We start from the raw sequence: 11,143 nt of genomic DNA on the forward strand, positions 1-11,143 counted from the left end.
CCACTGGGATTCTCTGCCTCTAACCCTTTTACAGGGGCTGAGTCACTGACTTACTGGTGTTCTTCCATGCCGTCCATGGGAGGGGTGCGTCACTTGAGTAGGTTGAGCCACTGACGTGGTCTTCCTGTCTGGGTTGGCGCCCCCCCTTGGGTTGTGCCGTGGCGGAGATCTTTGTGGGCTATACTCGGCCTTGTCTTTGGACGGTAAGTTGGTGGTTGTAGATATCCCTCTAGTGGTGTGGGGGCTGTGCTTTGGCAAAGTGGGTGGGGTTATATCCTGCCTGTTTGGCCCTGTCCGGGGGTATCATCGGATGGGGCCACAGTGTCTTCTGATCCCTCCTGTCTCAGCCTCCAGTATTTATGCTGCAGTAGTTTATGTGTCGGGGGGCTAGGGTCAGTCTGTTACATCTGGAGTATTCTCTTGTCTTATCCGGTGTCCTGTGTGAATGTAAATATGCTCTCTCTAATTCTCTCTTTCTTTCTTTCTCTCGGAGGACCTGAGCCCTAGGACCATGCCTCAGGACTACCTGGCATGATGACTCCTTGCTGTCCCCAGTCCACCTGGCCATGCTGCTGCTCCAGTTTCAACTGTTCTGCCTGCGGCTATGGAACCCTGACCTGTTCACCGGACGTGCTTGTTGCACCCTCGACAACTACTATGATTATTATTATTTGACCATGCTGGTCATTTACGAACATTTTAACATCTTGACCATGTTCTGTTATAATATCCACCCGGCACAGCCAGAAGAGGACTGGCCACCCCTCATAGCCTGGTTCCTCTCTAGGTTTCTTCCTAGGTTTTTGGCCTTTCTCAGGAGTTTTTCCTAGGGAGTTTTTCCCAGTCACCGTGCTTCTTTCACATGCATTGCTTGCTGTTTGGGGTTTTAGGCTGGGTTTCTGTACAGCACTTTGAGATTTCAGCTGATGTACGAAGGGCTATATAAATACATTTGATTTGATTTGATTTGATTTGACTTTCAATGTAGCAACTGCTTGCTTGCGGAGGACTACAGGAGCGAAGTAGCTACTCTTAGAAAGCAAGTAGCAAACCTACATAAGCTACTGGGGAACCCATGGCCACCTACCTTTTCATTTTCTTCCACCCCAGTAGCCAGATGCCGCTCTGGTCTAGTGGAAGTTTCGCCGCCGTGTCAGCTCTCCACAGCCGACCGGCCGGTGCTAGGCAGGGTTCCATCCCCGAAAGGGCCTCCCCCTTCCCTGGAGAACGGAGCTGATCTCGACCCAACCAACCTGCCATGGAGGTACGTCACTCGCTATGGAAAGTGAAGAAGGCGTCCTCTGGCAACAGGGGTCTCCATGGAGATATTGAGCCCGGAACTGACACAGACCAGAAACAGCTTTGCCTCCCTGGATCCAGAGGTTCCGGTGCGTTCGTCCGTGGTGGCTTCCCAATCAAGATCAGACCCGGAGGTACCTGCATCTTCATCCTCGGCTTCTTCCTCAGGTTCAGATCCTCGGAGCTCCCAGCCTCACCAGACCGTGAGGCTGTCTGAGAGACCGGCCCATTCAACATCACCAGCTGTCATCATAGGCAGCTCTATGGTGAGAAACATCTCGGTCCCCAAGGCAAAAACCCTGTGCTACCCAGGAGCATGAGTACAGGACATAACAAGGCTGTTTCTCACTGTTCTACCACAGATGCCGGGAGCTGACATTGTCGTAGTCCATGTGGGGTAAAACAACATCAGGAGGGCTAGCTCGGAACATTTGAAAATGGATTTGAAAGAACTGACTTTAGCATTAAAAGACTCCAAAAAACAGCCAATAATTTCAGGTCCAGCACCATCGTTGGGCCGCGGGTGTGAAAGATTCAGCAGACTACTGGCATTACACATCTGGCTAAAAGACTACTGTAGCTCTGCTGGAGTCACTTTTATTGATAACTTTGACACCTTCTGGAAACAGAAGATACTTTACAAGAATGACGGAGTCCACCCAAGTCATCTTGGCTCCTGGACTCTGTCCACGCATTTCAAGGCTGTGTTGAAACAATGACTGGTAAATGATCCAAGACCAGCTCAGTTAATCCGTACCATTGTGACAATGAGTCGTCATAATGCTGCATCAAATGTACATGATCTTAGGGGCATTGGCAAACACAATGTAAGTAATTTCATTTATGTACCCCTAACTGCACCGAATACATCTGTTTATCCTCCAGTTATTGTAAGCAGTAATCATGAGCCTATAAACCAGAGTTACACTGTTAGCACTGAGGAGGTGTGCAATAGTAGGAAGACCACTTTATGCAGCTCACCCTGCACTATCAGCTCCAACGTAAATAACATGAGTAAGTCTACTTTGATAAGCTTCCCAGTAAAGCATTAAAAACAATCAAGCAACCCAGAAAAGTGCTAAAAATAGTCCATATTAACATTTGTAGCCTAAGAAACAAGGTCCATGTAGTCAATAACTTGCTTGTAACAGATGACATTCATATTCTGACTATCTCTGAAACTCACATAGATAATACCTTTGATGATACAGTGGTAGCAATACATGGTTATAACATCTACCGAAAAGACAGAAATGCCAACAGAGGCGGTGTTGCGGTCTATATTCAGAACCACATTCCTGTAAAGCTTAGAGACGATCTAATGTTAAATACTGTTGAAGTAATACGGTTACAGGTTCATCTACCTCACCTAAAGCCCATTCTTGTGGGAAGCAGCTATAGACCACCAAGTGTTAACAGTCAGTATCTGGATAATATGTGTGAAATGCATGTGATATCAACAGAGAAGTATATTTTCTGGGTGATTTAAATATTGACTGGCTATCATCAAGCTGCCCAATCAGGAAAATAATTCTAACTGTAACCAGTGCCCGCAACCTGGATCAGGTTGTCAGTCAACCTACCAGGGTAGTTACAAACAGCACAGTAATTAAATCATCAACATGTATTGATCACATCTTTACTAACGCTGCAGATATTTGCTTTAAAGCAGTATCCAAATCTATAGGATGTAGTGATCACAATATAATAGCCATATCTAGGAAAACCAAAGTTCCAAAGGCTGGGCCTAATATAGTGTATAAGAGGTCATACAAAAAGTTTTGAAGTGATTCATATGTTGATGATGTAAAGAATATTTGCTGGTCTGTGGTATGTAATGAGGAGCAACCAGATGCTGCACATGACGCATTTATGAAACTATTTATTCCAGTTACTGATAAGCACGCACCCATTAAGAAAATGACTGTAAAAACTGTTAAATCCCCTTGGATTGATGAGGAATTGAAAAATTGTATGGTTGAGAGGGATGAGGTAAAAGGTATGGCAATTAAGTCTGGCAGCCCAACTTATTGGCAAACGTACTGCAAATTAAGAAATGATGTGACTAAACTAAATATAAAGAAACTACACTATGAAACAAAGACAAATTATATAAAGAATTATAGTAAAAAAGCAACTCGGCTCCTTCATTCATTGAATCAGATGGCTCATTCATCATAAAGCCCACTGATATTGCAAACTACTTTAATTACTTTTTCATTGGCAAGATAAGCAAACTTAGGGATGACATGCCAGCAACAAACGCTGACACTACACATCCAAGTATATTGGACCAAATTATGAAAGACAAGATTTGTACATTTGAATTCCATAAAGTCAGTGTGGAAGAGGTGAAAAAAGTATTGTTGTCTATCAACAATGACAAGCCACTGGGGTCTGATAATCTAAATGGAAATCAGCCTGTTACAAACCCTTAGTAAACTTCTGGGAAAAAATGTGTTTGACCAGATACAATGCTATTTTACAGTAAACAAATTGACAACAGAATTTCAGCATGCTTATAGGGAAGGACACTCAACAAGCACAGCACTTACACAAATGACTGATGATTGTCTGAGAGAAATTGATGATACAATTATTGTGGGGGCTGTCTTGTTAGACTTCAGTGCAGCTTTTGACATTATTGATCATAGTCTGATGCTGAAAAAACGTATGTGTTATGGCTTTACACCCCTGCTATAATGTGGATAAAGAGTTACTTGTCTAACAGAACACAGAGGGTGTTCTTTAATGGAAACCTATCAAATATAATCCAGTTAGAATCAGGAATTCCCCAGGGTAGCTGCTTAGGCCCCTTGTTTTTTTTTCTCCAATTTTTACAAATGACATGCCACTGGCTTTGAGTAAAGCCAGAGTTTCTATGTATGCGGATGACTCAACACTATACACGTCAGCTACTACAGCAACTGAAATGACTGCAACGCTCAACAAAGAGCTGCAGTTAGTTTCAGAGTGGGTGGCAAGGAATAAGTTAGCCCTAAATATTTCTAAACCTAAAAGCATTGTATTTGGAACAAAACACTCACTAAACCCTAAACCTCAACTAAATCTTGTAATAAATAATGTGGAAATTGAGCGAGTTGAGATGATGAACTGCTTGGAGTAACACTAGATTGTAAACTGTCATGGTCAAAACATATTGATGCGGTAGTAGCTAAGATGGGGAGAAGTCTGCCTATAATAAAGTGATGCTGTGCCTTCTTAACAACATTATCAACAAGGCAGGTCCTACAGGCTCTAGTTTTGTCACACCTTGACTACTGTTCAGTCGTGTGGTCAGGTGTCACAAAAAAAGACTTTTTACAAATTGTAATTGGCTCAGAACAGGGAAGCACGGCTGGCCCTTGGATGTACACAGAGAGCTAATATTAATAATATGCATGTCAATCTCTCCTGGCTGAAAGTGGAGGAGAGATTGACTTTATCACTACTTGTATTTATGAGAGGTATTGACATGTTGAATGCACCAAGTTGTCTGTCTAAACTACTGGCAAACAGCTCAGACACCCATGCATATCCCACAAGACATGCCACCAGAGGTCTCTTCACAGTCCCCGAGTCCAGAACAGACTATGGGAGGCGCACAGTATTACATAGAGCCATGACTACATGGAACTCTATTCCACATCAAGTAACTGATGCAAGCAGTACAATTAGATTTAAAAAACAGATAAAAAAAAACACCTTATGGAACAGCGGGGACTGTGAAGCAACACAAACATTGGCACAGACACATGTATACACACACACACGATAACATATGCACTATACATACACATGGATTTAGTACTGTAGATATGTGGTAGTGGTGGAGTAGGGGCCTGAGGGCACACAGTGTGTTGTGAAATCTGTGAATGTATAGTAATGTTTTAAAATTGTATAAACTGCCTTAATTTTGCTGGACCCCAGCTTTGGCAGCAGCTACTGGGGATCCATAATAAATACAAATACAAACCTTTTCAAACTGAACTGATGTGAACATTTCAAGCCATGTTGAAACTTTCTGTAACAGGCACTAAGAAGTGCACTTGACCCTGGTTTGTCCTCTCAGAACAGTTTTTGTACAGTTCAGTGGTGCTGTGCTGTCACTTGTCATTACATCAGGCATAGAGAGAGAGAGAGAGAGAGAGAGAGAGAGAGAGAGAGGGGGAAGAGAGGGGGGGAGAGAGAGAAAGAGAGAGAGGGGTGGAAAAAACCAGACCTTACTCCCACTTCATCTAGCATGATCCCAGTACTGAGAACACAACATTCATCAACAGTTCCCAGCACAGAGACGCATAGGTGTATTAGACACACACCTTCACAGTGATACACATGCTACATCTGCTAGACACCAGGGCCCTGTCTCTGTAGGGAGTCATTTGAATGTCAATACTACAACACTGTAAACCAGGCGTGTCAAACATATGGCCCACAGGCCGATGGGGGTCCAATCTGGCCCATGGGTGGTTTGAGTAAAAAATATATACAGTTGAAGTTGGAAGTTTACATACACTTCGGTTGGAGTCATTGAAACTCGTTTTTCAACCACTCCACAAATGTCTTGTTAACAAACTATAGTTCTGGCAAATCGGTTAGGACATCAACTTTGTGCATGACACAAGTAATTTTTCCAACAATTGTTTACAGACAGATTATTTCACTTATAATTCACTGTATCACAATTCCAGTGGGTCAGAAGTGTACATACACTAAGTTGACATACACTAAGTAAACAGCTTGGAAAAATCCAGAAAGTGATGTCATGGCTTTAGAAGCTTCTGATAGGCTAATTTACATCATTTGAGTCAATTGGAGGTGTACCTGTGGATGTATTTCAAGGCCTACCTTCAAACTCGGTGCCTCTTTGCTTGACATGATGGGAAAATCAAAAGAAATCATCCAAGACCTCCGAAAAAAATGGGAGACCTCAACAAGTCTGGTACATCCTTGGGAGCAATTTCCAAACGCCTGAAGGTACCACGTTCATCTGTTCAAACAATAGTACGCAAGTATAAACACCATGGAACCACGCAGGCGTCATACCGCTCAGGAAGGAGACGCGTTCTGTCTCCTAGAGATGAACGTACTTTGGTGTGAAAAGTGCAAATCAATCCCAGAACAACATCAAAGGACCTTGTGAAGATGCTGGAGGAAACAGGTACAAAAGTATCTATATCCACAGTAAAACGAGTCCTATATCGACATAACCTGAAAGGCCGCTCAGCAAGGAAGAAGCCACTGCTTCAAACCCACCATAAAAAAGCCAGACTACGGTTTGCAACTGCACATGGGGACAAAGATCGTACTTTTTGGAGAAATGTCCTCGTCTGATGAAACAAAAATAGAACTGTTTGGCCATAATGACCATTGTTATGTTTGGAGGAAAAGGGGGGAGGCTTGCAAGCCGAAGAACACCATCCCAACCGTGAAGCACGTGGGTGGCAGCATCATGTTGTGGGGGTGCATGGCTGCAGGAAGGACTGGTGCACTTCACAAAATAGATGGCATCATGAGGCAGGAAAATTATGTGGATATATTGAAGCAACATCTCAAGACATCAGTCAGGAAGTTAAAGCTTGGTCACAAATGGGTCTTCCAAATACACATTGACCCCAAGCATACTTCCAAAGTTGTGGCAAAATGGCTTAAGGACACCAAAGTCACGGATTTGGAGTGGCCATCACAAAGCCCTGACCTCAATCCAATAGAAAATGTGTGGGCAGAACGGAAAAAGCGTGTGCGAGCAAGGAGGCCTACAAACCTGATTCAGTTACACCAGCTCTGTCAGGAGAAATGGGCCAAAATTCACCCAACTTATTATGGGAAGCTTGTGGAAGGCTTCCCGAAACGTTTGATCCAAGTTAAACAGTTTAAAGGCAATGCTACCAAATACTAATTGAGTGTATGTAAACTTCTGACCCACTGGGAATGTGAGAAAATAAATAAAAGCAGAAATAAATCACTCTCTCTACTGTTATTCTGACATTTTACATTCTTAAAATAATGTGGTGATCCTAACTGACCTAAAACAGGGAATTGTTATTTGGAATAAATGTCAGGAATTGTGAAAAACTGAGTTTAAATGTATTTGGCTAAGGTGTATGTAAACTTCCAACTTTTCAACTGTATATATTAATGGATACATTTATTTTCCTATATTCATACAGTTTCTTGACTGTCCAGCTCTCTAATAATTACTAGACAGGAAGCATCGAAAATTCTAAATAAAATGGCTAGAGGACTAGGAAACATAACACATTGTCAGTGCGGCCCTCCGGACATCATTGAAGACCGAATGCGGCCCCCGAGGGAAAATGAGTTCAACACCCCTGCTGTAAACTAATGAGCCAGTAAATTCCCCCAGTCCCTCGCTCTCTCTCTCTCTCTCCCTCAATCTCCCTGCATCTGTTGCTCTCTTTTTCTCTCTGCCTCTGATTCCTGCTGTGTAGCAAAAATGAGAAACAACTGAAGAGAAGACAGTACTGACTGAACTGTGTGTCAGATACAGCGACACCCCACTGATCAGTAGGACTGTGTGCTACAAAACATGCAATTCCCTCTCTTCTGTCCTTTCTTCTTCTCATCCTCTTTATTCTCCTCTTTTACAGTTCATCTCTTCCTCTCCCTTGTCCTATATCTCTCGTTCACATGAGACTTTCTTTCCATGTTAAGTTCTGCATTTACCAAAGTGTTCTTAGTTCGAACAGGTAAACAAACAATTTCCAAGATGTAAGAAATCTGTATGCATTTTTCACAAGAACACGTATTTCACACTTATATTTAACACATGTATGTGTGTGTACAGTAGTTTAATGAGGTCCCAGGGGAGCTAGGCTGTACTGTACCATAGGTAAACCATGGACAATCATACATCTAGTACTATTCTGACTGGCTTACCAACACACACACACAATTTATCAACAACTTTGTCTTGTCCAGGCCTATCTAGAGGAAGCCCTATGAGGAATCTCTCTCTCTCCTGTCTCTCTCTCTCTCTCAGTGACATATAAGGCAAAGATAGAGCTACGGGGTACAGTGCCATCCATCCCTTTGTGTTGTTGCTGACCGCTCTCAGGATTCCTCATTGAAACCTGGGACTCTGCGGATGTGTCTGGACATCCTACTGCAGACAGAATTGAATTAATGGTATTGAAGTGAGAAATAGTCTACTGCTATGAACTGAACCCTTGGTGGGTTAATCTTATCAGACCAAACAGACTCTTATCATCCGGGACCAACATAACCGATGGTTACTTTCCCTGAGAACCTGTCCACACCTGTAACAAGTCGGTGACTTCCAAAGCAGGTGTGAACAATCTGAGCACTGTAGGCTAACTATTACTGTTCTATAGACTAGCCTCTGAAATATATTTCATTTACCCACATTTTTGGCAATCATGTATTAGCCCAAAATTAAACCATTAACATAATCTAATGAAATAATGTGTAGAATAGGCTACATGTGCATCTCTCTCACACACCTCTCCCTTACACATACACACAAGACCAGATGTAGGCGATTAGCGGTTTCAAGCTTTCAGTCACTGTCGTTGCAGGCTTAAGCCGTCAAAACTATGAAAGTCTTCCAACATATCTAAGATAATTCAGAAGAAGAAAAAAGGCAGCTCAATAATTTTTTCCACTAATTTTCAGAGCTGATCTGATTAGTGAAAAAAAGTTCAGAATTGGGCTGCCTGTGTAAACGCAGCCTTATATACAGGTGTAAAATCTTAATTTGATCACCCTCTTGCATGAGAACATTCCTGCAATTATAGTGTATTTGAGGTTTAAAAATGCTTCTGGAGTTTGCCATTTCCACTTTGAAATTTCAGACTTGATTTTCACTTACGAAAAATGTAACAACCCCTACAAAAATTCCCATTAAGTATAATCAGCATAATTATTAAAATGTCCTGTTAATGCAGGATTATTTTCCTACTAGAGCAAACTGGCTCAAATTAAACTACATTTCCAACATGACGTTTATGAACACTTAGAAGAAAGCCTAGAATAGGCCTACATGAATGCGTTGGTATAAGAGTGTGTCCGGTGTTTTCGTGAAGCAGAATATTACATAACTTATGCGACAACAACAATGTAGACCTAACCAAGTTCTCCTGTCTGTCTCGCAGGAAATGTTTGTCTTTAGACACGACTTTGTGATCACTCAACAGAGACATTCCTCAGAATTTATTCGGAGGCTACTGTAGGTCTTTGCATAACAGAAATTACATATTTTTTTGCCTATGTGACAGTAGACAAGCCACCGGGCACCGGCGACAACGAGAGAACTATTTGCTCAACTAAAGAACACATCGGTTTCAACGTGCATGCATTATAACCAGTAGCCTATTAGTGATACGTTTTCCTAAAATGTACAAAAGCTTATTGTTTAAGCAACTTGACCAGTAGGGTACACTATGCAAGTAAAAGGTTTGGTAATGGTAATGATAGCCTAACAATAATGATTACAGATACCGGCTGCACATTATGCTGGCTATTGGACAGACTTCTGTGTCCATTGTGTCACAGAAGTCTGTCCAATAATGAGGCTATATACAAAGGGTACGCTACTGCGTGTTGCGAGGTAGCATGCAATGGGTTGATGGAACTAACAACGATTGTATTGCCTGCTTGTCAACCTAATGCAAAGAAAACTTCCACTGACAACAATATGCACGACGTGGGCATGAAAGCATGCGTAAAGCTCCACTGAACATGAAAAACGTAGGCTATTCTTTACAACTCCTACCTCTACAGCCAGTAGCCTATAATGTTTTGCATAGCCAAGGCTAAACTGACAAACTGTAGAACGATAAGAAGCATTGGTGTCAAAAGATGTTCATCTAAGAACCACGACCATGTACGTCGGCAAGCATCATGCATACAATATATTTCACCATGTTCTATTGTAATCAATTTATCAAGAAATGTACATGGTCAACTTTTAAAGCATGCCAATACGCCTAGCAAAGCACCATCCATGACTCTTCTGAGTCTTGCAATGTCTCTCTTCTCCGATAGCAGCTCCTTGTGTGACTGCCCCGGACGCTCATGAACTTTCCCCATTGCCGCGGTCCCCCCTTCTCCCCCTCCCACAAGAATAAAACTTACTTTTCTCTGGCTTGGCTGTCGGACGGCACGTTGTTACTCTTGCCTTTGGCGTACATGCTTGCAGAGAGCTCCGATTGTCACGCACCTGTCAACCCATCACAACCTCCCTGGGTACAGCCCCGTCACCATGGTGACACAAGCAGCGTCGCTTACCATTGGTTGTCCCGGTATTTGAGCACGCCCATTTTCTGTGGTAACTGCTAGTGACTGACAGTTGGCTAGCCACGCCCTTCCAAATACCCCCCCCATCTCTCTCTCTGCCTCTCTCACTCTCTCTCTCTCTTTGCTTCTCTGTCCTTCCGCCTGCCTTGGCTGTGTGTGTGTTGGAAAGGTGCTGCCTGGCTCTCCCTGGCGCACACACATGAACATTTACACACAGAGAAGCACAAACTCACGCACCCAGATAGACAGACAGACAGACAGACAGACAGACAGACAGACAGACAGACAGACAGACAGACAGACAGACAGACAGACAGACAGACAGACAGACAGACAGACAGACAGACAGACAGACAGACAGACAGACAGACACACACACACACACACACACACACACAGAGAGAGAGAGAGTGAAGAACTCAAGCATGCACAGTCTCTCTCTCTTTCTCATACACACTCTACACACACACAGACAGACACACACACACACACACACATCCGCACTCCCTCCCTCCATTCTCCTCCCTCAGTGCAAGGGGGGATTTGAAACCGTCCGAATAGGATT

General features: G+C 43.0%; 1 protein-coding gene across 1 annotated transcript in view; it reads right to left on the reverse strand.

Moving 5' to 3' along the window:
* The window catches only part of LOC115200279 (single-stranded DNA-binding protein 2), a 116,351-nt gene extending 105,476 nt beyond the window's left edge, over positions 1–10,875 (reverse strand). The window contains exon 1 of the mRNA XM_029763217.1: positions 10,417–10,875. Within this exon, the coding sequence (XP_029619077.1) occupies positions 10,417–10,472 (56 nt within the window). The 5' untranslated portion in view covers positions 10,473–10,875. The remainder of the gene's footprint in view (positions 1–10,416) is intronic.
* Positions 10,876–11,143: the final 268 nt, after the last annotated feature.

This window comes from Salmo trutta, chromosome 9 (assembly GCF_901001165.1).
Source record: "Salmo trutta chromosome 9, fSalTru1.1, whole genome shotgun sequence".
Taxonomy (NCBI): domain Eukaryota; kingdom Metazoa; phylum Chordata; class Actinopteri; order Salmoniformes; family Salmonidae; genus Salmo; species Salmo trutta.